Source organism: Gordionus sp. m RMFG-2023, chromosome 2, assembly GCF_954871325.1.
Source record: "Gordionus sp. m RMFG-2023 chromosome 2, tfGorSpeb1-WG-v2, whole genome shotgun sequence".
In the NCBI taxonomy this organism is placed as follows: Eukaryota; Metazoa; Nematomorpha; class Gordioida; order Chordodea; family Parachordodidae; genus Gordionus; species Gordionus sp. m RMFG-2023.
In genome coordinates this window covers 46,451,616-46,477,776 of record NC_088776.1, presented here as the reverse complement: position 1 = coordinate 46,477,776, position 26,161 = coordinate 46,451,616, and the positions used below count along the sequence as shown (strand labels likewise).

Sequence of the window (26,161 nt, the reverse complement as noted above, 5' to 3'; positions counted from 1 at the left end):
TAAAAATAGGTCGAACTTTATTCTTTTTTTAGCCAATCGAGTATAATTTTGAATAAAGAGATATCTATAGATCATATATTATTTCCATTATTAATTATTATTTATAAAAATAGTATAATCGATATTTTATATTAATAAAAGATTTTAAAATAATGTTTGTGTGTGCGAGAGTGGTGGTTATTAATGGCGTTAGAAAATAAACTTTGATATTTAATTCTGTCAACCCTTTCGACAATATTTAGTACACTATATTATTCTGGGAAATATTAGTCACACATTTTGAATTTTACAAATATTTTTATAATGAATATCACAAATTGTAATAAATAAAATAGAATATGGGCAATAAATATCTATAAATAAATCTATTAGATTTACAGATTGAATTATATAATCAGTTAATTAATTCGTTGATGAAATTTATATTTATAAATAATCTAGATTTAATTTTTAAAAACAAATATACCTTTAAAATAATATATAATTTAGAGTTAATATACAATATGCTAAAAATATAAATTTTAACCGATTTTTTTAAAATATTAAATTTCTGTCGAGTAAATATTAGATATTATAAAAACATATTTTGTATAATATAGTATATATTTTTTCCCTAAAATGTTAGAAATAGAATGTCATAATTTGATAAGTACTATTTATATATTATATAATAAAAAAGAAAAATAAGTCGTTTAAAAGAATAAATTGTCAAATAAAATATTATTATTAGTACATATCTACTTTTTAAAAATTTCCCTGAACCAACGCAATTAAAACTCTTTTGTAATCACCAGAGCAGTCTCCCTTCAATGTATTTAAAAAAATAATCGATACAAAATAATCAAAATAATTAATCTTCAATTGTGACGAAAAGGAAGAGAAAGTAATTAGTTTTTATGAAGTAATAACCTTAACTTACATTTTAATCACTGATAACAACAAAAATAATATCTTATCTATTTATAAGAATTATGCTATTAATTCTAAAATATAATAGCAGAAAACCTTTAAAAAAAGGTTTTAGGCTCTATAATTTATTAAAGTGTTGGATTATTTTGTTCAACTTTATCGTACATAAATGGGAATAATTATGCTGTTATTGCATATCGCTTCAATATTGTTTTTTATAATTAAGAAAAGAAGAAAAAAATTATATAATAATATAAAGATTTACGGAAATAAAAGATTCCAGAGATTTTCCGTAGAGCCTTTGAAATTCTGATTTGATATTTTGCATATCAACCTCGCATCTCGTAACAACTATTCTTATTAGCATGTCATCATTAGTACCGATTCCCTAGAAATATGTATTGATAGTAATAAAAAAAGTTTATAAAATTTTTATTTCAAAAACTTTCATTAATTTATGATGAAAGTTGTAAGAGTTTAGCCAAAATAATATTATGTAAGCCTATAGATTTTGCTCACATATGGCAGAAAGGTTTGGACCTCTATTCGCCAAATCGCGAGAGGTATAAAATATCTTCGCATGGAATTAAAAAATGCAAAAATGGGCTTTTTTGTCTGCGAGATTTATTTTGGGGCGAAATGGTGTATGTGTATTTATATCAAATTTTTATATATCCCTTGGCTTAAAATTTCGACCTATCAGCCTGGCCGACCCAGTTTAACCGATTCGAGTTCAAAATCGGATGGGAAATTTTCCCCCAGAAAATAAAATATTTTTTACGAATCCGCACCTTCCCACCCCGAAGGCAAACGTTCAGACTATTTAGCCCCAATCATCTTATAATATTGTCGTAAAATATTTCTTATATATAAATTACTTTTTTGGTTAAATATGCTTATTTATGAGTTTGCGCAATGAGCTAATAAAATAAGAGTTGGTGTAGTTAAATTTTACATATATGTTAGCTGCGCAATAAAGTAATTAACTCATGATTAAACTAAGAGAAAATTTGCAATCATCTATATGCCTGGATATTAAATCTAATTTTAAAGATTTTATTGAAGAAAGAAAACAAAAGTACACATATAAAGATTAAATTATTATACTTATTTTTCTTAGCAACAAATTCCAAAGAGAAGATGTAATTACCTTACATTAGTCATACCATTTTAAAGTTTAGATTCAAATATAAAACTTATAGATTAAAAAAAAGAAGTATGTTATTAATGAAGAAATATTTATATCTGATATATAATAGAAATTATAAAATTATATTTTGTATTGAAATCACTAAATTTAATGTTTATTTAAAATATTACATCAATATATTTGTCTATTGAATAAGAATCAATGATATCTCTTATTTTTATATAGAACTTCTATTCTAAATTATATTATTTGTCAATATGATGAAATCAGGTATTTCCTCTTCATTTGATGATAAATGAATTAGACATTTGCCTATTTTATGAGGTATGACTGACTAAATTTATTTTTATTTTGATGAGACAAGCTCCTAAATTTTTCATTATTTAAAGAAAACTTTTATATAGTCTCAATATGAATAAATAATTATGTCGGGCAATTATAATTTCTCTTATTTTTATATGTGTAGTTCTTTAGGTTAATACATCTTATCATGTTTTTTTATGTCCATACTACAAACTACCCTGTAGAATGATAGGTTACTCAGAGAGCACCCTTCATTTGTTAATAATTAGAAATTTTTCTAAAATAATTTTCCCCATTATTTTGGGCTGGGTTTGGAAAAAATATTCAAAATTATTATGGGCTGGGTTTGGGAAAAATATTTCCAAATTATTATGGACTGGGCTTGGGAAAAATTTTTCAAAATTATTTTGGGCTAGGCTTAGGAAAAATTTTTTAAATTAGTATGAGCTTAGACAAAATTTTAAAAAATTATTATGACCCGGGTTTAGAAAAAATTTTTCAAAATTATTATCAGTTGGGCCGGGCTTGGGAAAAATTATTATGGGCTAGGCTAGAACCTGGCTTTCGATTTTTTTTTAATATTAAATATGCGTCAGGCCTGGGCCTAAATTTTTTTTTGTTCGGTCCTAGGCTGGACCTTATCAAAAAACCAAAGTCATGAATATCTGATACTGATTGTATTAAATTGTATTCCAATTCTCAACTACCAAAATTATTATAGGTCTACTTTGGGAAAATTTTCCAAAATTATTATGTGCTTGGACCTGATTTAGGACCATAGGTTATAAGTAATATTTTAACACAGAATTATCAAGTAAAAGCTATAAAAATTGGATATGGTTTTCAAATAAAAGGTAACATCTATCATAAAATTATGAAGAACATTTTCATCCCGTCATTTTTGACAAATATTTAATAAAATTAATTTTTTAAAAATATTCTTAAAAATTTGGTTATATTTATTGTTGGATTCCACGAATATTAATTTACTTAAAAATGAAGAGGGTTAAATAAAATATACAAGTTAAGACTTGAAACGGGAGTTTTATTCTATTTTTAAAGAAATAAATAATGATAATTTTTATGGATATTGCAGGGCAGAAATGGAAACTTTCTATCAACTTAATTAAACAATTGTACATAACTATCCTTGAAAATTCATTATAATTTTTACTAATTTAATTTCGTAAAATATGTGAACAATATATTATAGATGTGAGTGTTTTAGTTAGCCCTTTTTTTTAAAGCATATTAATAAAAGAGAATTTTATTTATGTAAAAATCGCATTTATAATTCGTAATTTTAACAGCATTTTTAAACATTAACAAGTTTCCAAAAAAAGATAAATTTTTAAAGCAGTATATAAATAAATCGATATTAATATCATTGAACTACAAGAAAGATGAAGACACTATAAATGATAGTATCCCTTCTCTTAATAACCCCATTTATCGGGTTTTTGTCGCATCTACCTATTTTAACAATAATGACAGTCCCTATCAAATATAAATTTATGGTCTAACACGATCATAAATTTGGACTCGTTAAATATTTTATTTACTTTAATATTTATTAGCATTTCTATCGTAGTTATCATTTTCATTATATCCTTAGAATCTGAAATGTTTAAACTTTTAATTATAAAAATTATTTTAGGTATAACTATAGTTATACTTCTAGTATCTCTAGTCAATAAAATTCTTTGGTTTTTTATTTTTTTTGAGATATCCCTAGTTCCGATCATAAATAACCTATAAAATTTTTTAATTTTTGTTGAACTTCAAAAATTGGTATAATAAATTATTCAACAATTTAAAAAATAATATCAATTTTTTGACATTTAATTGCAATGATATATTTTCAATTATCCTTTTTTTTGGATAATATTCCGCTCAGCATTTGGCGTTTTGATTTTAGGTTTAACCCTGCATTCATAGTTAGCGCGAAAGGTGAAAAATCTTAAATTAAATCCCAATGTTTTTTTATCGTTTACTTTCATGGAATTGTAAAGTCGCTCGGCAAAATATGCGGGTCTATATTGAGCACATTTCGCTAAAAAAAATTAAAAAAATATATTTAACAAATAATTTATTCTCCAATTCCTTAAAAGATTATTGTTATTTATATATTCTTGTTTTTTTTCAATATAAAACTTATGGAGTATCCTCAAAAAGATGAATTAATCATAACTTATCTGTATTGGTTTTTTTGGCGCAATAGAAGGCATGTGTAACCTGGGATTCCTGAGTTAGCTGGCTTTTCTACAGTTGATACCTCTGGTACTTTTGGTGTGAGAGAGTACTTCCTACACAAGATCTCATTGGGATATTATAAACGATGGATAATTGGCTATGAGGTGAAAATTGGTAAGAAATTTTAACGCCAAATTTTCAAACCAATGTTCTGGCGAATATATTAATATTGTATAGAATCGCCGCTGAGATGGGTAATTTTTCTTCCCATCTCCTTGAGAAAGGTAAGTGCTTTCCAAGAGTTGATATGACAATGGAACGAATTTGATATTGTTTGACTCTGAACATCTGTGAATTCTGAAGTGATTAATTTTATGAATATGACTACATAAGGGTATTTCATATCATTTCACGGCTCCATGTCGCTTATACATCGTATATATCATATTAACGAATTTCCATTTAGGAAATACTCCCTCACACCGGAAGTACCAAAAGCATCAACTTCAAAAAAGATAGTTAATGTGAGGAAATGTAAACTCAAGCGCTGTCAAATCCCGAGTTTCATATGCCTTCTTCGTGTGCTCAGCGAAAATATATCATACCAAAAATCCAGTAAAGAAAAGTCAAGATCTATTACCCAAAAAGAAATGCTCCCTCTCCAAACTGAGTGCATCATTATTTATCCACACTTCCAGCTGCTCTTTACTCAAGCTTCGTTTATAATCTTAACTTGGAAGGATTACTCAAGAGCTATATTTTCAGATTAAATAGAAGCTTATTTATAATTAATTCCAAGAGACTTTGGTGGAAAATAATGAATATGAGCTTAGATATTTTGTGGTCTCGAAATATTTTTAAATTATATCAAATCTAAAATTACGAGAAGGAATACAAAGTACATTGTCCAAATAATCTTTGTATCACATGTTTAAAAAAATCTATACGAACCCAAATGAAAAAAAAATTAATTCTAATCATTCTAAATCAACAAAAAAGATTAAAATAATTGCAAAATTCAATATTTACTTACTAAGGATTATCAGGCATAAACATGGCGAACAGCTGATTCCCGTTAATTTCATAATTAAGATTGACATTGGTAGTAACAAATAAAAAGAATGAACTTGATCAAAGGATCGTGGAGAAAGAGGGATAAATGATACATAAAGTCGGTCAACAAATTAATAATTTATTAAACAAAGCCCAAATTTTATTGAAATACATATACCCCTCATTTATGGTACCTATTTCAAAGAGGTATATTTCAGAAAAAAAATTGTCCCATGGCTGGGATCGAGCCGTAGCTTCTTGGCGTCAACTCAGATCTATAACTTTCTGAGCCAGAGCTGCCTTTAAAAAGTGATACTTTTCTTATATAAGAATAATTTGCGAAATCAAATATTTTAGAAAACATAACTTAATAATGTATATAACGCTATGCATCATTAATCATAGATAGAGAATTATAGGGAAAGTCAATAACCGAATGAAAAAGGTTACATGATATTTAAAATTTATTTTTTTACCGACAGCTGTCATAGCATTAGCCAAGTCTCCCGACATTTCGGACCTTATAGCCTGCTCTAGGGTATGACCAGATATTTTACGGTATTCGTCCATAGTAGCCCTTAGTTGGTTAAAATTTCTCGAGGCTAAAATTGCGTTGAATGCGCTTTCATCTGTGCCCCATTTTTTGACTCCGGCCTTTAATAAGGCCTAAGGGAATTAATTAATGGATTGAAAAAAATAAACACTCAATAAATTATTTTGATATAAAAATTTGCTTAATTGAATTTAATGTTTGGGTTTTGACATTTCCTTTAAATTAATATATCGACTAATGAAGTTAAATAAATTTCTTAAAAAAATATTTATAGTCTAAAAAAATTATTCTATCATAAATATATATTCATTTGCTAAATTAAATTTTGTATTGTAACAAAATGTTATACCTCGGCGTCTCTTTTGGCTAAACTTGGATCTATGTTATTGCCTTCGTCTCTCATCCCCTAAAATCATTTGTATTAATATTGTCACATTAAAAATGCAATCTATTTAATTTGTAACATAATTAAAGGTATTCTTATTTATCCTAATAATAAAAAAAAGAGAATAAATAAAATAATATAATGAGAATGAGAATGAAGTAGTCATTTTTGGCAATTTAACTGTTACTATGTTTCTAAATAGGGTTTAAAAAAGATATTAAATATTTACCGTAGAGAGAGATACTAATAAACGTTGAAAATGGCCAGACGTGTCATTTATAATATCCTTTTCCAGATCCTTTTTAAATACTATAATTTAAAAAAAGATTTTTAAAGAATTCCACGAATTATTTAATTTGTTTTTTGGGTTTTTACATTGTTGATAGACTTGTTTGATTTGTCGGATATCGGATGGACTTCTACTGCTTAAAATCTCGATTAATAGATCTTCATCGGTTCCTAAGCCCTGGATATGTTTAAATAAAAGTGTTAAGTAACCATTAGAATTAAAATAAAATTTAAAAAAAGCAGAGAGCTGGCTCCTAATAAACAAGAGGCTTTACAACTCTGTTAAATAATAATTAGTGAATATTTTGAAATTCAATTTTATAATCTATTTCTATTATTTATTATACTATATTATAGGTAAATATAACTAATTAGTTGTGCCACCCCTATGCAAACAACAGATTTTTAAAAAATAAATATCAAAATTTAATCATAAAATAGTGACGCGGATGGAATATAGACAGACAGGTAAAATCGTTCCAGTTTTATCCGACTAAAAATATAGATAAACCTAGTTTTCAGCCAAAACTATCGCATCAGTCTTGTGAATTGTTTTTTTTTGAAGAACAACTTTGGATAACATGGCAAAAATTTTTAACTTGCGCCCGTAGATCGTGTCGATAAACTACCCTACTTATACTCGGGAATAATAAAGGTAGTGCTGTTAAACAACTTGATTTTTAAAAAACGATATCCAATATTTTAGAACAAATATTACGTAAGCCTAGAGATTTCGCTCGTAGATGGCAGAAAAGTTTGGACGTCTATTAAGAATATCTCGAGGCTTGCGTAATACTGTTTTGGCTTAAATATTAATTTAAAATTGGTTAAATCTAGCCGTTTAACAACAATAAATAAAAATCGATAAGTGATTGTATGAGCCTTTTTACTATTACAAATTAAATTTCATATACTTGTCCAATTTGAGCAATATTTTATCAAAAATAAATAGGGGAGACAGGGGTAAAACAATTAATTAATTTGTATTTTTACCATAATTTTAAGCAGTAGAACAGAACAAATTGTAAAATTTTTTGTAGCCCATTCCCTCACCTACAAAAAAAAGTGTAGCTCTCTATCTATAATACTTTAAGAGCTATGATTATTAACTATGTGAAATGTGCCATTTTACGTAATGTGGTTAAAATAAATTTGAACATAGCTTAATTGTTTTGACAAAATATTAGAAATTTTGATCTATTACGTTAAGTAAAAACTAATCAATATAATAAGGGAATGTATAAATTATCAAAAATAGCGCATTTTGAGTGTGCCCATTTTAGGTTTTTAGGTTAGTATTAAGACTATTTTTAAAAATTGTATTCCATATAACACATAAATTATTGATTAAATCCTTTTGCTCAAAAATATTAATATGTTTTAGACGTTAATTATTCAAAATTTCCTTTTTGCAACTTTAATCAGACGGAACCATTTGACCGTTTTTTATCAATAGGTTTACCCCAAGGGGATATATTATAGAAATAGTCATTGCGTGACTTCTAGTTAAATTATAAACTTTAGATAAATTTTCTTATCTTGTTAAGACCTTAAGGAACATGTATACAATATCAAATTATGATGATAAATATATTTTACTAAAACTCAATTATATTAGAGGATGATTTTTATTATTTTGGAGTAAAAAACGGCCTTTTGGCAAAATATGCTAAACCAAGAAGATCGAACATGGTTAAGAAATTACATATAAAAATATATCTTCATACCAAATTTAGGGTTTTTATGCTCAATAGTTAAAAGTTATAGGCTTTAATAAAGTAATTCCGTTAATAGCTTTACCCCAGGTCCCCCCTATGGACTAAGGACCTGATGAAGGTTAGTCTATATGATAAGGTTAGGCTATAAAAAAATATGACTTACATCTACTTATTGTTTTTACAAAAACAAATTTAATTTTAAAAAAAGCTTAGAAAAAGAATCTTAATAATAAAAAATTATATTTGGTATAAAAATGTGATAACTCTAATCGATCCTCTAAGTAAACGAGCGTCATATTCATATGTAGGCACAAGTAGAGCTATGATTACGGCTTCGAATTTCCCAGAAAGTTCGCCCTTCAAATCGTTTATCAGATCCTTTTGTTTATATTTGCATGTTCATACAAAGATTAATATTTCTATCGTGTTCGATTTTCAGCGATATACTATAAAGCCCCAAATCGAGCATGAAATTCAGTTCCAACGATCCTTCTATGCTCATTCATTTGCTTTTTCTACTCTAAACTCCAATCGATAGCAAAATCAAACCTTTTCTAATCGATTATGGAAGGATCCGTAAAAAGACCGAACAACCAAAAGAATCCCTTTCTAAGGTAAGAGCTTGTTACCGCAATTATTTGCCCTAATTCTCTTAGCTTTATCTTTTCCATCGAATAATTATCCCATTCCTAACCAACATCATTATCATATTGTCTCCTCTACATTCTTCCTGTCTCTTATCAACCATTTTTCTCCCTTAAATTTCATATTTATTTTCTCACAAATTTTATATTTTTCTTTTCCTAAATTAAATTTTCTACCATATTTATATTCTCAATGCCGTCATTATATTGTATTATTATGAAATTCATTCATTTTTTAATATAATGTAACATTATACCTATTAGTTTAAATTAATTTAACCTAATTAAATCAAGAAAACTTTTATCTCATCTTAAAATTTTATGTTATTTAATTTAAAATTATTGTGAATAAAGTTTGCCAATTAATATATAAAGTAATTATTATCATTTTATTATTTATTTAAAGAAAATCAAAACTTTTCCATATAGCATTTTGTATTGCACGATGATTTGTTGGCGTTGTTTATTCGATCTTTTCCCCAAAACATTCACTATGGTCTTCTCATCTGTGCCTATTAAAAATAAAATTTATTTAGTTTTCAAAGGTATATAATATTACTTAAGTGGAATCTATGTCTAATAATTTTTACTATTTTGTCAAAATTGAAATTAGTGTTTAAAACGCAAGCCTAGAGATTTTCTCATAGATGGCACAAAGATGTGAACATCTATTAGTGAAATCTCGAGGTGGCAATATTTTTTTGCCTAAATATTGAGTTAGTCGAACCTTTAACAATATCAGCTGAATGTAATAGATATATTTATTTTTTGGTGATAATATAACAAAAAATAATAGTCCATATATCTATGATAAATGGAAAATAAGAAATCCTCAACTAAAATTTCTTTAAGAATCTATTCGGATAATCTCATATATATATCAGGAATAACTCCATGCGAAAAATAATTTCCATTATATTAGACATAAATGATTTAAAAGCCGTCATACTCCATGATAGGAATCTGCTGGCGGTCATATGCTATCATTCTCCTATAAATTTAGAAATAATAATGGATTTAGGATCATAATTTTTCCAAATATTAATTTAATTAAGAATGGTATATTGTTGACTAGGCCTATTCAAAAAAAATATTCGATTCGAATCAAATAATTACGATTTGTTTTATTCGAATAGAATTTTAAAAAAATCAAACATCTGTCATTTCTATTTGATAACTTGCCAATCTGACAGGTATGTTATTATAAAAAGACTAACACAACTTTAAATATCTCTGAAGTAAAAATGGAAGCAATATTTAAATATCTCTGAAGTAAAAATGGAAGCAATATTTAAATATCTCTGAAGTAAAAATGGAAGCAATATTTAAATTTTTATTTGCCGTATTTTTTGATTCTCACAATAAATTATATTAAAAAATTACACACTCAAAGATAAATTGTTGTATTTAATACCTAATCTCGTTGGGACATGTTTTTCACTATTAATACAATCTCCCACTAAAGTCTCCCTATATTGTTTGTCACATAATCTTATTTTTATTTTATACCTTTGGTACTGAAATGAAAGAGTGTTATTATATGTTTTCCTTTTTTCCACTCAAAACAGTATTATTCTTTATTTTGTTTTACCCTAATCGTAATTTATAGATAAAGCTTGCTTTTATATTTTATTCACTTAAAACTGGTTCTAGCCGCCAATTTCAAGGATGGCCAATACATGAAAAAAATCTTATAAAATACGTTGATGGATTTTTTTGTTTTGTTTAGAAATTTTTAGTATATAAGAACCCCAAAAAAATTATACGGGGGATATTAAAAATTTATGAATTTATTTTTGTATTTTGTTTTATTTCTCTTTGTCAAATTGTATGTATCATAATCGTTTTTGGAATATGGTTACAATTTTAGTTTCAATAAATTCTCGATTTTTCTGCATAAAATCCTATTTGTACGATGACAAAAATGCTCGCTAAGTATGGTCCGCCAGTCCCATTCTCCGACAATCCCGAACCTTCGAACTCCGTCGATCCCTATGAAAGAGGAGAATGCTTCTGATAAAATAGTTATGCTTGATGTTGAAGTTGACAAAATTTCCTCACAAAAACAGAGATTATACGTTATCAATATCAAATCAATAAAGAGGGTAAAAAGGCTACTTGCAATCATTGCAGAGCATTATAAAATATAAAGGCAAAACAACATCCCCTCATACTAATCATAATAAATTCCAATCACACCTCAGTATAAAGTGTAATAAAATTGACATTTTTAAAACCTAAATCACCAATTTCTTTTTCTAAAAAAAATTAATTTAAAGATAACTTGCTAAAATTATTTATAAATTATAATATACCTTTTAAACTGTTAATACAAAAAAATGATCTTGATTGTTCTGTAAAATCAATATGCTCCAATACTCTTAAATTGCATTTGTATAATGCATTTGCAAAAGAACAGTTAGTAAAAGAAATTATATCCTATTCACCTAAAATTTGGACTAGCCAACACAAGCTGCTTTTTTAGAGCTAAGAGCCCATTTTATTGATCATAATTTTTATAGGAGTAACGATGGGATCTTTTAAAAATTAAAGCTATCCTATTTCCTTTATATGAGACTAAAATATGGCATGTGGGGAGATTTATCCTACTTATAATTTGGTTTTTTTAACCCTAAAAATGGAAAACCTGATTTCCATAAATCCTTTAACAGTGGTTTAAGCAGCATATGATAAATTGTTGGGCTAATATAATAAAACTACTGATGATGCAATAACCACTAGATCCCAGACTTAAAGTAGAATATTTTAAATCAATCAATATCTGCTGATTATAATATTATCTAAGTTAAAGGACAATTTAAAGAGATTTATAACAGCTATACAGGTATTTAATTTAACCCCATTTAAATAAATGATTTTTATAAGCTGATAATTATAACTGTTAAACACATTGTTTTTAAACAAAATAATATTCAACTGTGTGAAATAGATTTTTATCTGAGTAAGCCAAGAGCAAAGAGTGATACTGACCCGTTAATGTGGCGGAAGGCACGGATCCCTATACTCTCGAAAATGGAGTATCTATACAAGGAACATCAACTGCTTGTGAAAGGCTTTTACTAATATGTCAAAAAATCGGATGTCGTATAAGGCAGAAAATATAAGAAACTTCTTCTTTTTTTTCCTTTTAGCTTTCACCTTTTCTGGTGGTAAGCTCCTTCAACATCTCTCTCCACTTTATGTTATTCATACAATCTCTTTTATCTAATTTATACTTCTTTATATTGGCTCTAACTTTATGGCCCCATTGAAGTTTTGGCCTTCCTCTTTTACGTTTGCCCATCACTTCCAAACTCTCAACCTTATTTCCTATGTAGTTCATAGGCCTTCTCATTATGTGCCCATACCATATAAGTCTGTTTACCATTAACTTAGTCTTAATGGGCACTACCTTTAAACTACTTAGTATTCTTGTACTGCGCATTTTATCCTTTCTTGTTACCCCAGCAATCATCCTCAGCATTCTCATCTCCATAGTTTGTTGTACTATGAAACTGTAAATTTTTCCCTTTAATTTGTGTGGGATTCTTTTGTCAAAAAGCACTCCGGATAAAGATCTCCGCTTTAACCACCCTTGATTAATTTTACTCTTTATCTCTTTTTCTATTGTGCCATTTGTTTGTATAGTGGAGCCCAAATATTTGCAGCTTTAAATTGCCGATATCTGCCATTCATTTATATCAATACTCTCTGTTTCATCTCCTCCTATCACCATATACTCCGTGTTTTCTCTATTTACTTTTAGTCTGTGCTTTTCTAGGATATTTATCCAACTCACTAATCTTTCTTTCATTTCATTCTTGGATTCGCCAAGTATCACAATATCATCTGCAAATATCATATTCCACGGGACTGTTTGAGGTATAGACTTAAAAATTGGCTTATAATTAATAATTAAAAAAATATTTTTTAATTTTGTTTATAACTTGATTACATATTATCTAACTAGCAGTGTTGTTAAAATAGCGCGCTACTTTTTTAAAAAAATAGCGATAGCGGTAGCTCGCTACGCTACTTCGCTACTTTCAATTTTACATAATAAATACATCTAAATATTATTAAAATATATTTTTTATAAAATCTAAAATTATAATCCTTTTATTTAATTTAATTTTGAAATTATATTTATATTTAAAAATATATATTATTGTTATATATTAGATATAAACAGTTGTTAAATAGCAATCTGTATTTAATTTATATTTCGCGTATTCATTAAATTATATATTTCTGAAATTCCGTTATTGGTATGTCCTTGCTTTTATCTTATTTTATATTTCATTTTACATTTTATATTAAGCATTATAAATCTTGTTATGTGTGAGATTGTTGAAGATATTGTAATTTCTTTGGAAAATGAGCAAAATATAGATGATCCTTTCCCAAAATTCAAGAAATACTTTAACCTTGAAGAAAAAATTAATACTGGATATCGGTTTCGGTGCAAGATGTGCCGCAAAATTATCTCTTCAAATCATACGAGCAGCTTTAATTTGAAAAAACATTTAAAGGTAATATATTAAACAAATTTAATATCAATGTGTAGGCTAATCTTTAGTTTTTAAAATAAATTAAAATCAAAAACCAATCATTTTTTTTTATATATTCATAAATTTTATCTAAATTATTTAAAACATTTTAAAATAGTTATTTCAATCATTTTTATGTACTTATCTCCTACATAATTTTTATTCCAAGTATTTTATAATTTTAGACTGTGCACACTTCAAATTATAAAGAGATTGAAAAATATCTCAAAAGTTTTGGGGTAATGGAAGAAGATAAACCCACTTCCAAATCAAATTTAATACAAACAAAATTAACCAATTTGGATTCATCAACACCTGGTGTATCCCAAAAATTGGCTGACAAAGTCATTATGAACTTTATAATAAATACAGTTCAACCATTATCCTTGGTGGATAATGATTATTTTATAAAGATGATAAACACTTTTTCTCCACGGACCAAGATATTTTGCCGGCAGACATTGATGGCAAGAATTTTGGAGAGCTTTAAGGAAATGAAAGAATATTTTATATTAAATCTATCAGATGTCTCCTACGTCTGTACAACGGCAGATTGCTGGACTCACAATAGAAGGTAAAAATGTTTATTTTCTTATTTATAATATGTCATATTTTTAGAGCTTATTTAGGAGTAACTGCACATTAGATTGATCCTAAAAATCTTAAACAAAAATCTGTAGCGTTAGCTCTAAAGAGAATAATTGGCTGTCAGACTTATGACATTCTAGCCAATATTATTGCAGAAATCCATAGGTCTTACAAAATTCAAAACAAGGTTTGTAAGATGATAACGGATAATGATAAATAATATTATATTATATTTAACCATTTTAATTTTTTAGGTTATGCAATATGTTGCTGCCTCACTTAAAATCTTAGAAGGGCAAGATAATATGAGCATGGGATATTATGTGCCCACACTGAGTATATTAATTACCAAGCTCAAAAGAATCAATAATCTAAAATTTTGCCAACCACTCACTGGTAGAGTCTGTGCTAAAAGGCATTGAGAAAAGGTCAAAACTTTATTTTTATTTACTATTATTCAATTATATAAAATGAATGATTTATTGCTTGATTAGCCATAATTTAAATTGGCTTAATTTAAAACACAATCTATAATATTAATATATAGTAATTAAATTATTGTCATGTTTTTATATCAATATTTTATTTGTGGAAATAAAGTTACGTAAAAAAAAATATTTTAAAAAAAAATCAAAGTAGCGTAAAAAGTAGCTTTAGCGGGCTACTCATTTGAAAACGATAGCGGTAGCGATAGCGCGCTACTTTTAAAAGTAGCGTTTAACAACACTGCTAACTAGACAAAAATGAGAGCAGGGGATTATTAATGAGGAGCCCTTCACACGTTTGTGGGCAAGCGGCACGTACTTGTACGCGTAATAGTTCTAAGACTATTACTTAAACGTCTGTGGGCTGCAGAGGAATGGACCAAAAATAAGCACAGCCCACACCCAGTAAAATGCTTATAAATTTATTTACTTTAAAGGCAGAGGAAGGACCTAAATTAATCATAAAAGCATGGTGAGAAATGTAGAGTAGGTTATGAAAAGAAGAAGTAAGATTGAGAAGAAAAAGAAAAGTAGACAAGGAGAAGAGGAGATAAAAAGATATAGTAAAATAACCTGTTTTTAGGAGAGGTTTATGGGAGATTTAATAAATTTGATTTGATTTAAGCAGTTTCTTTATTGATCTCTTATTCTTATTTAGCCTTAGAAACTGTTTAGTGTTTAAGTTCATATCCATGATGTCTTTCATTGCCCTATAGTACCATAATCTTTTAAACTTTCCATAGGATTTGCCGTTGAAGGAGTATAGCCAATTTATGGCATCAAGGACTAGGCTGTTATTGGTATGATTCCTCAGAATATGCGCGAAGAAGGTTATACGCTTTTTCTTTAGAGTTACATGTACCGGAGTATGTTTAGACCTTCTCCAAGGTTGTCGTTCGAAATGATGTTGGGGTAAAAGACGCCATTGATTATTCTTAAGCATTTATTAACAAACGTTTGCAATCTCTTTGTCTCCGTATTAGTTATCTCCCATGTATCACCCCCGTAAAGGAGGATTGGAATGATAGAAGAGTTCAATATTCTTAGCATAGTGAACACCGATATCTCCCTATTTCTCCATAGCTTAAAATATTTGTAGAAAGCAGCTCTAGCATGCTGAATTCGGAATCTCAGTTCATCTTTACAACTGCCTTTATTGTCGATGTTCATTCCAAGATATTTATAGGAAGACACTACTTTGACAACTTTTCCTCCGACTAACCAATCTCCCAGAGGGGGAGCATGAGACTATGGCATGATTACAGTCTTATCAAAGTTAATATCTAATCCAACCTTAAGACTAAAAGTGTTTAGTATCAAGACCAAATTGTTCGCTTCCTCCAAGTTTTTTGCAATCAAGACCAAGTCATCAGTATAACTAATCGCCCTGTTATCCAAAAACCACGGCTGCTTGGATCCAAGTTCTAGAAGATTGGCTGCCCCTAATGTATCAGTAATTACTCTATTCATTACTATATTGAACAGTAGTGGAGATGCGACACAGCCTTGCTTAACTCCTTTTTTTGTCCTGAAAGGAGGTGAAACTTATTTAAGATTTTAAATGAAGCCATGAGATAACTATAATGCATCCCTAAAATCTTGATAATATTGGCTTATATATCGCATCTCGCTAGGATAGCCCACAAGGTATCATGAGTGATGCTGTCGAAAGGGCGTTTGGAATCAATGAATATAAAATAAAAAGGTAATTTATATTTTTCACACTTTTGTACAATTATCTTCAGCGCCAAGATTGGTTCGTTTATATTTCTGTTTGGGCGATATGCACAAATGTATTTGGATAATAGGTTAGGGGAGGATGCTAGGATTCGGTTTTTTAAAAGGATCATAAAAACTTTTGATACTATGGAGGTAAGGGCAATCGCTCTATAATCTTTGAATTTAGTAGGGTTTTTCTCCATAGTGAAAGAAACACATTAATCTATAGGAGATATAATATCACCTCTCAAATCGATTTTTTTATTTCCAACATTCATGGCTGGTTTACCGATGTTAGGGCCTTGCTAAACATTAATATTTCTGATCATAAGCTAGTCAGAGGAAGTATCACCATAAGAAATTTATGGGGTAACTCTAGACGACTAGCCATCTCAAATCAAACTAGTCATCCCCCCTGGATAATAAAAGCAAGGAATCTAAAGTGTTCATAGTCCAAAACTTAAGAGCTAGGATGGGGTTAAATCATGGTTCAACGGATTCAGAATCCACGGAAAAATGTTGGTTGCCCTTTAAAAATATTTTATTTGGAGCTTGCAACGATCTCCCAAGCATTAACAGGTCCTTCCAGAGACATGAGTGGCTATCCGAAGACACCATTCTGATGATAGCGGAACTAAAGTCAAGTGAAAGACGGGATGGTAACCTTTGGACTACGATTCATAGGCTTATTAGGAAAGATAGAAGGATCTACATTCCAAAAAAAGCATTTGAGATCGATAGAGACATGAAAGACAACAGGACCTTTGATGTTTATAAAAAGCTTAAACACTTCTGTAGCGCTAAAGTGTTTAAACCTCTCCCGTCTATCAAACTAGACAATAACTTCCTGATTACAGACCCAGATGAACAGATCGCCCTTTGGTTGGATCATTATATGAAAATCTTTGATTCCAGGAGGCCATCCTTATTCCCATCTAGTCACCACATAGAACCACCTGACGCAAACTTTACTGTGACAGAAATAACTAAAGCCCTGCTAAATTCAAAGATTATAGAGAGATTGCCCTTACCTCCATAGTATCAAAAGTCTTTATGATCCTTTTAAAAAACCGAATCCTAGCATCCTCCCCTAACCTATTATCCAAATACATTTGTGCATATCGCCCAAATAGAAAACGAACCAATCTTAGCGCTGAAGATAATTGTACAAAAGTGTGAAAAATATAAATTACCTTTTTATTTTATATTCATTGATTTCAAACGCGCTTTCGACAGCATCACTCATGATACCTTGTGGGCTATCCTAGCGAGATGCGATATAGAAGCCAATATTATCAAGATTTTAGGGATGCATTATAGTAATCTCATGGCTTCATTTAAAATCTTAAATAAAGTTTCACCTCCTTTCAGGACAAAAAAAGGAGTTAAGCAAGGCTGTGTCGCCTCTCCACTACTGTTCAATATAGTAATGAATAGAGTAATTACTGATACATTAGGGGCAGCCAATCTACTAGAACTTGGATCCAATCAGCCGTGGCTTTGGATAACAGGGCGATTAGTTATGCTGATGACTTGGTCTTGATTGCAAAAAACTTGGAGGAGGCTAACAATTTGGTCTTGATACTAAACACTTTAAGTCTTAAGGTTGGATTAGATATTAACTTTGATAAGACTGTAATCATGCCATCGTCTCATGCTCCCCCTCTGGGAGATTGGTTAGTTATAGGAAAAGTTGTTAAAGTAGTGTCTTCCTATAAATATCTTGGAGTGAACATCGACAATAAAGGCAGTTGTAAAGATGAACTGAGATTCAGAATTCAGAATGCTAGAGCTGCTTTCTACAAATATTTTAAGCTATGGAGAACTAGGGAGTTATCGGTGTTCACTAGGCTAAGAATTTTCAACTCTTCTATCATTCCAATCCTCTTTTACGGGGGTGATACATAAAGATAACTAAGACGGAGACAAAGAGATAATTTGCATTAAAAAATTTGTATTCATTACAATTATTCGAATAATTTCGAATATAAATAGTAGATTTTATTATTCGTACGAATACGAATAATGCACTATTCGATTCGAATTCGTTTTTGAATAGGTATATCTTAACGTAATACAAAATAAGGATGGTCAGGAGATGTTTTAAGAAATTATGGATGATTTATTATTTACTTTTGGAACAATGTTTTACAAAAGATAAAGATAATTTTGCTAAATGCGCTATCTGCAAAACAATTTCACGGGCAGGAATAATGAATAACTTATTTAATATCCAATGTCCAAAAACATTTAAAACGATTCCATTAAACTTAATATGAATACAAATTAAAATTCTTAATTATTTAACAAAGGCTTTAAATATTTTCACCTGAATATGCTTCATTTATTGAAGCAACATCTTAAATTATGTTATTTACTTTAAAATTATTATCAATAAAATGGGTTGTTAGCTCTAAAAAAAGAGTCTGTGATGTCTAGTCCAAATCTCAAATGAAAAATTAATCTGACATATGCAATTTGGGAGTATTGGAGAATATTGATTTTACAGAACAATCAAGATCACTTATAAAATCTTTTGTATTAACAGTTTTACAAGGTATATTATTATTTATAAATAACTTTAGCAAGTTATCTTTAAAATTATTTTTTTTAGGTAAAGAAAATGGTATTGTAGACTTTAAAAAAATGTCAATTTTATTACACTTTTTAATGAGGTGTGAATTGAACCTAGTGTTATATTAATAATAAGGGATGCTGTTTTGCCTTTACATTTTATAATGTTTTTACAATGATTGCAAACATTTTCACCGTTTAATTGATTTCATATTGATCCCAATAGCTCTTTTTTGTGAAGAAATTTTGTCAACTTCATCAAGCATAACTATTTTATAAGAAGCATTCTCCTCTATCATAATTAGGCTAACTAACAATAATTTATTGTAGAAATATATTGTTTTTATATACTTTGGTTGGTGTATTCTTTTAATATAATTTATTGTGAGATTCAAAAAATAACTTCTCGTGAGATTCAAAAAATAATACTTTAAAAGGATAACTATTACATTATTAAATTATGTAGCGCCTTTTATATACATATATATAATTTGTTTGTAATACCAATTTAATTGGTAAATTATCATTTAGCAAAACATGATTATAAAGTTAAAATAAATTAACAATATAAATTATTTTCTTTAAAAAAGAAATAATTAGCCGTAAAATAAAAATTTTCGTGATTAAAATAATTTTATATTTTTATTTAAAGTAAATGAACTATGGCGAACTCGAAAAGTGGCCATAAGCTTATCATTACCACTTACCGGCTCGATTCCAGCCGATGCAATTTAAAAAGATTATAAATTATAATCTTATCAAAATCGTTTTATATATTGATGATCTCTATAAGCTGAATAAAAAGTGTCAACCCTGATTGCATTTATATGTGTATTTCTCTCTGATTGGAAGGTGGGACTTCAGAGCGATTTACCTTCCTTGAGAAACTTTTATCATATAAATAATCTATGTTCGTAACATATATTGATTAATTTTAAAATAGTTAAAGGTGATAATAATTGAAAAGATAATCATACCCAATCCTTTCATTGCCTTCCTAAGTGCTTCGGCATCTGATCTTGGGTCGAAATTAGGATAATCATGGATTGTTGGTGCAAAATCCTAAGTAATTTTTCATTATTAAAAACATGGTAAGAATAATATTTATGATATAAAATTTTGAATTTTCATTTATAGAATTCTCAATCCCAAACCTTCTATCCAAAGAGATAAAATTGTTTTAATGATGAATTTTTTATTTATTTATTTATTAGATTCGTTATTTATTATTTGCATATAATGTTATGAAAAGGCCAAAAGGCTACATGTACAATACATTGATTCAGAGTAACAAATTTATAAATTGTATATTTTCTATTTTTTTATATATATTATTGAATTGAAACATGAAAAGGGTGAGCTTTTTATTGAAACTTTTTCTTTTTTCGTATTTTTATTGACATTTTTCACTTTTTGATTGAACCTTTTCCTTTTTTTGATCGGACCTTTTCCTTTTATGATTGGCACTTTTCTTTTTTTTGAATGGAATACCTTGTATAAATTGTTTCATTACAATTAATTAAGAAAATGAGGAAAGGAAATGTTTAATTAAAATAAATTGATTTTAAAAATCAATATTTTATATATGAAAAGGTGAGCTTTTCCCCAATTTTAATAATTTATGAAAACGAATATTTTTTTAATAATAACAATTTGTTTACACTTATAAGTGAGAGCAATTAAGACCTTGCGCGCATTTTATTACAATTTTTTCAAACAATGTTTTGAAAATAATTAATAAACAGTTTTAAATTTTGCTTTACTTTTTTTTTGTATCAATTGAAGAAAAAATCCAAATTTTTAATTAGCGAAGTGTTTAGATTGTAAAAAAATTAAATTTTCTTCCCTCGTGGAGCAAGGAAAATTGCTTAACAATTCATTTCAAATAATGGTTATGTAATAATCATCTACTACCCAAAACTTTATATTAAACCCAAGTTGCTTAAAAAATTAATTTTTTCTTGCGGAGTAAAAAAAATTGACAACAAATTTAAACTGCCCCCAATGGTTCTACTATCCAAAAATTTTGTCTAGTATAAGACCAAGTTGTTTAAAAATTTTGCTTTTTCCCGTTGGAGAGTAAAGAAGATTGAGCATCGATTTCAAACTATTCTCAAAAAATGGTTTGCAATAGTGTTGTTCTATTACCCATAAATTTTTTTCCTGTCCAAAACTGATATTTTAAAAAAATTAAAAATTTTAAAGCGTTTTAGGTTAGAATCTAAATGTGTAAAAAATTTACTAAAAACCATTTTACATATTATCTTTTGGTAAGGCTGCGTCATAGTTCGTCTTTTTAGAATTCAGAACATCTGTCAAAAAATTTCATTTTCAAGCCCGGTCCGGATTTTTAGAAATTATTTCTAGCCCCGCCGGAATTTTTAAATTTGATATTTTACCGCCGGTTTCGGACCGAGCTACGGTTCGCGAGTCTCTAATTTGTATAACAAACGAACCAAAACCAGAAAATAAAATTTTTAATAAAAATTATGAGACATACAGTTATATATTAAAATTAGTAAATTAAATCAAAGATTAATAAAAATTATGAATGAAATCCTTAAGGCAAGATAATTAAATAATAACAGATATTAATAATTATTAGAATATTAAAAAAAATGGATAAATTTAAATTATATTATTGCCGAAACTTTATTATACTTACACTCATGGGATGATAAAGTAGAATTATCTAATATAATACTAGGTATAGTTGACGGATAAATTAGTTCTAATTAAAATCTTAATTTGAAAGGAATAAAAATTTAAAAATAATAAATAAAATGATTCATAAAATTTATAATTATCTATTGTAAATATTTTTTTATTATTATTTTAATTTAAATATAAATAATGGAATAGAATGTAAATAACAAAATGAGTAAATATATAAAATGATTTTTTAAAAAAAAATTGTAAAAATAATAAAGCAAAGCAAAAAAAATATATCATTAAAAAGTAAAAACATTTTTTTTATTAAATATTACATATATTATCAGAGACCTGGAGATGTACCATATGCATGCCCTCGCCCGGATTTTTTAAAAAACATTTTGACCAGGCCCGCTTTTTTTAATTTTTCAGCCCGGGTTTTATTTCATTTCGGGTCGAATTTATATTTATTTTCAATTTTTATAGATAATGGCGATTTTAAATATTCGACCAAGATATATTTTTAAAAATTTTTAGGCCCAGTGTGGGCATTTTCTCGGGCCAGCCTACAGTCTTACATATATACAGGGTTGGTAAGTGGGACAATTGATTGAAAGTATATTTGACCTGAGAAATATGGCCAAATGCTCTTAAATACTTTTGTGTATAGTATTGACGAAAAATTAAATTCAAAATTTTGGTTAAAAAAATATCAACCTCGTTATTTGTTCAAAAGAAGGCCAAACTTTTTTACCATTTATGTGTGGAAAGGGATATATTTTATTTTTTGGTTCTAATTTTGAGGTTGTGATTATGTATCACATAATTATCATAAAGCTCTTTGATAGAATGAAATATAATATAAGTACTGTGTGCCTGTTTTATTAAATAGACCTTAAAAGAATCTGACCACTAATCCCAAAAAGATACTGATATTTATAGTATTTCAAAGCTGACCAAAACAGAATCAAAATGACAACCATCGACTTAACCTAAGAGATAATTTTTTTCTAAGTATACTTACTTACATCCGACAACTCAATTTTTATTCCATCATAACCAACTCTGGCTAATCTGGAATCAAAAAAAAATAGTCTAGTATAAAATACTGTAAATAGGTGATAATATCTTAGACATTGAACAATTTTGGATAAAAAATTTTAAATATATATCAATGGTGTCATTGTTATGAATAGAAGATAACTGTACTTTGATTCTCATGAATAAGAGCCATCTTTATAACAGCATACTATTTAATTGTACTATGATTCAATATCTTCTTGACCAGAAGAAAAGATTAAAGTGTTTAAAGTAAGTTTTAAAAAAAAATCTCAATATAACTGCCAACAATGCTACCTATTTATCTCAAGTATTAATTAAGGCCATTTTCTTATAAATAATGACTTGATGAAGTTTGTAATATATAACTAGGATTTCTGCAGAGTGCTTATATTTAAACCATTTGATATATACTCTTCAATGTAAAGGAATATGTGGAATGTGGTATAATTTTTTAACCTTAATCAGATGTTGGCATCAAGCTGGTTGAAGGGACTTTGCACACTTTGCAAATGTCATAGTAATCCTTGTAATTTAAATTTCTTTACAAAAAGAACTTATCCATTTTTGGTTATTGATAATATTTATAAAAATAACCAGAATCAATTTAAAAATGAATATGGTTAGTTATAACTTATGATAAAATATAAATATATAAAAGTAAATAATAACTCATTTGAATCCAAAAAACTTGGCCAAAGGTAAAACATTATTTCTAGAATAAATCTATCAAAATATCAAAGAATCTAATAATTATATTTCATTTATTAATAAAATATTTTTTCATTAACCCAAATAGAGTTAATATAGTCACAAAAAGAAATCCTTGAACTTGAATAATTAAATATTATTCAATTTACTATCAGTCAAATACAACACCTAGTTTTTTATATAATAATTATTAAAAAATTTATATAACTTAATGCAAACACTATAAAATTATATTGAAACTGATTAATTGTTTATTTTATCTTCCTTTATTATTTATATTTTAAGAAATTTTGCCTGTCTGAACTTTTTAAATGTTCATCATAATTAAAAATAGAGTAAAACAAAACATAAAAAGAAAATAATTTTTACCCCCCCCCCCTACTACCCCATGAGCAATGGTTTTGCATTTCATTTTTAATTAAATCATAAAAGGGTTACTTTTTACATTTTTGGCTGTGGTTTTAATTCAGAGATCTAAGTGACTTAAGTGTTTAAATTTCATAAATACTAAGGATGCTCATTATTTGTATTTGCATTGGTTTTATAGGCCACATTGATGATAACTATTAAAAATTGTCAATAAATTAAATATCAGATATATTAGTATTTATTTCATAATTTTGTTGACCATAGCCTATTATTGGTGTTTGGTGTATTTATGGCGTTTATAAAAACTTAATTTTCATATTTTTTGTTATATATGTCCAATAATATATTGTATTCTTAAAATAACTATTATTTTTTTTAAATAAATTATAAAAAATATACATATATTTTACAATATATGATATCTTATGAGATGATGTGAAAACCAAACAAACCCAGATAAGGATATTTTTGTATAAATTTTATTTTATGGATTAACTTTAATTTTAAAAATTTAAATATGGATGGAACTTTAACTATCTAAAAAATTCTTGAGCTTACGTTTCGAAAAAAATGCAAGAAATTTGGTTAACAAAATTATTACCCTGCCCCACTCTCCATTTCCAAATCTAGCAGAAATAATAGATAATTAGGAATTAGCTATAATAAAATTAAGGAAATAAATATCCCAAGTGCTACTATGTGATAATTTGATAGAAAAGAATGGACTGATTTTTTTTTATAAAATATAGCAAAATAAAAAGTTATATGTAAAATAATTACAAATTTGCAAGCCCCCCTTCCCCCAATGCTTAAAATTTTATATTTTTATCATTTTTCTATTACTTAAATCTAATTAGAAGATATAATTCTTTTTTAAATAAAAATTGAAAAAGTTTTTTTAAATAAGTTTTAAGAATTATCTCAAAAAAGCCAATTTAACATTTTTTGTTATATTATTTATACAAAAATATATAATATTCATGAAAAAATTAAATTTTAGTATGTTTTAACCTTGACCATTAATGGGTCAAGACTTGTGGTAAATCCCCCCGCCCCAACAAATTCAGCATGAATAATTTGGATTACTATTTTGTATTGGAGATTAGTTTTTAAATTTTAATAAAAATTTTATGTAATCAATAAGTTGTAATATTTTATTAATTCTGTTACCACAAACTTTCAACCTTGCTTATATAAAATGATTGTAATTATCTCAGCTAATCAATTTTTAAATATAAGAAATAACAAATTTTTTTAAGAAATTTTAATTATAACAAAATTTAAGATAAGAAACTAAAATACATTTATTTGACTTGGATTACTACTCCCAAAACTTGATGGCTTTTGATTATAGATGGATTGATCATAAGAAGTTAGATTAGATTCATTTTGACCATATCTTGAATTTATATTTTGATATGGATCATTGTGTTGAGGAAGGAGAGGTGGATTATAACTTGATTTATTTTGATTAGCATATTGTTGCAAACTAGGATTATTCATATATAAAGAATCTCCTGAAATATTCTGAGCTCTTTGATTCTGATATGGATTATTTGTTGGATATGAATTATTTGTTGGATATGGATTATTTGTTGGATATGGATTATTTGATGGGTATGAGTTATTTGCTGGATATGGATTTTTTGTTGATTGATTAGCTTGATATTGATTAGTTGTTGGATATTGGTTATTAGTTGGATATTGATTATCAGTAGGGTTGTTCACTGATGGATAATTAGATGATGTAGGATATGGAGGGTTGCTTGATGCATTCATATTAGATGGATTTGAATCTGAAAAAGGAGATGGCATGGTATTAAAACCAGGATAAGGCGGCTTTTGGTTATTTGAATTATTAAATTGACCTGGATACATTTCCAAAGTTTAGCCAAAATATTATGAATGAATGAATATATTAGGCACCAGCTGATGTGATGAGAATTTGTTAAAGAAAATATAGCTAATGTGAAGTAATGACGTGAAGCCATCTGACTTATATTAATTAATTTGATTTAAATTATGACTATGTTCTATAATACTATATTTTATTTTACAATATTAGTATATTTTATACATTAAATCTTTTTTCTGTTCAATTGTTATTTTATTTTAAATAAATAATAAGCTTGCGTTAAGATCATTTTTTACATTATAATCATTTATCCCCATCAGGATCCTATTATAATATTTTTTTACATTATGAAGTTTTTTATATAAATTTTAGTTTTTTATAATATTATTTTATGATATTAATT

The 26,161-nt window shown here is 27.4% G+C and overlaps 1 protein-coding gene across 2 annotated transcripts; it reads right to left on the bottom strand.

The window, feature by feature from the left end:
• LOC135925256 (annexin A4-like) lies at nt 1-25,812 on the bottom strand. 2 transcript variants are annotated; one of them, XM_065460486.1, is made up of 11 exons: nt 25,206-25,812; nt 20,090-20,174; nt 9,614-9,708; nt 8,817-8,930; nt 6,922-7,012; nt 6,776-6,855; nt 6,511-6,567; nt 6,085-6,274; nt 4,357-4,415; nt 1,175-1,297; nt 1-804 (listed from the first exon to the last, which is right to left on the bottom strand). In XM_065460486.1, exons 1-11 carry the CDS (start codon nt 25,779-25,781, stop codon nt 745-747), a joined length of 1,530 nt encoding a protein of 509 aa, XP_065316558.1. In that variant the 5' UTR covers nt 25,782-25,812; the 3' UTR covers nt 1-744. The 2 variants fall into 2 exon arrangements, with proteins under 2 accessions (XP_065316558.1, XP_065316559.1); XM_065460487.1 differs by lacking the exon at nt 25,206-25,812 and adding an exon at nt 21,778-21,906.
• Between the last annotated feature and the right edge of the window lie 349 nt (nt 25,813-26,161).

What these genes read in the sequence shown, in the direction of transcription:
- LOC135925256 (XM_065460486.1), bottom strand. Translation starts at nt 25,781, where the DNA reads ATGTATCCAGGTCAATTTAATAATTCAAATAACCAAAAGCCGCCTTAT. An exon ending in GAAGGCAATGAAAGGATTGG is followed by an intron (nt 9,709 to 20,089) that starts GTATGATTATCT and finishes TATTTTTAATAG; the next exon opens with GCACAGATGAGAAGACCATA. An exon ending in TATTAGTATCTCTCTCTACG is followed by an intron (nt 6,568 to 6,775) that starts GTAAATATTTAA and finishes AAATGATTTTAG; the next exon opens with GGGATGAGAGACGAAGGCAA.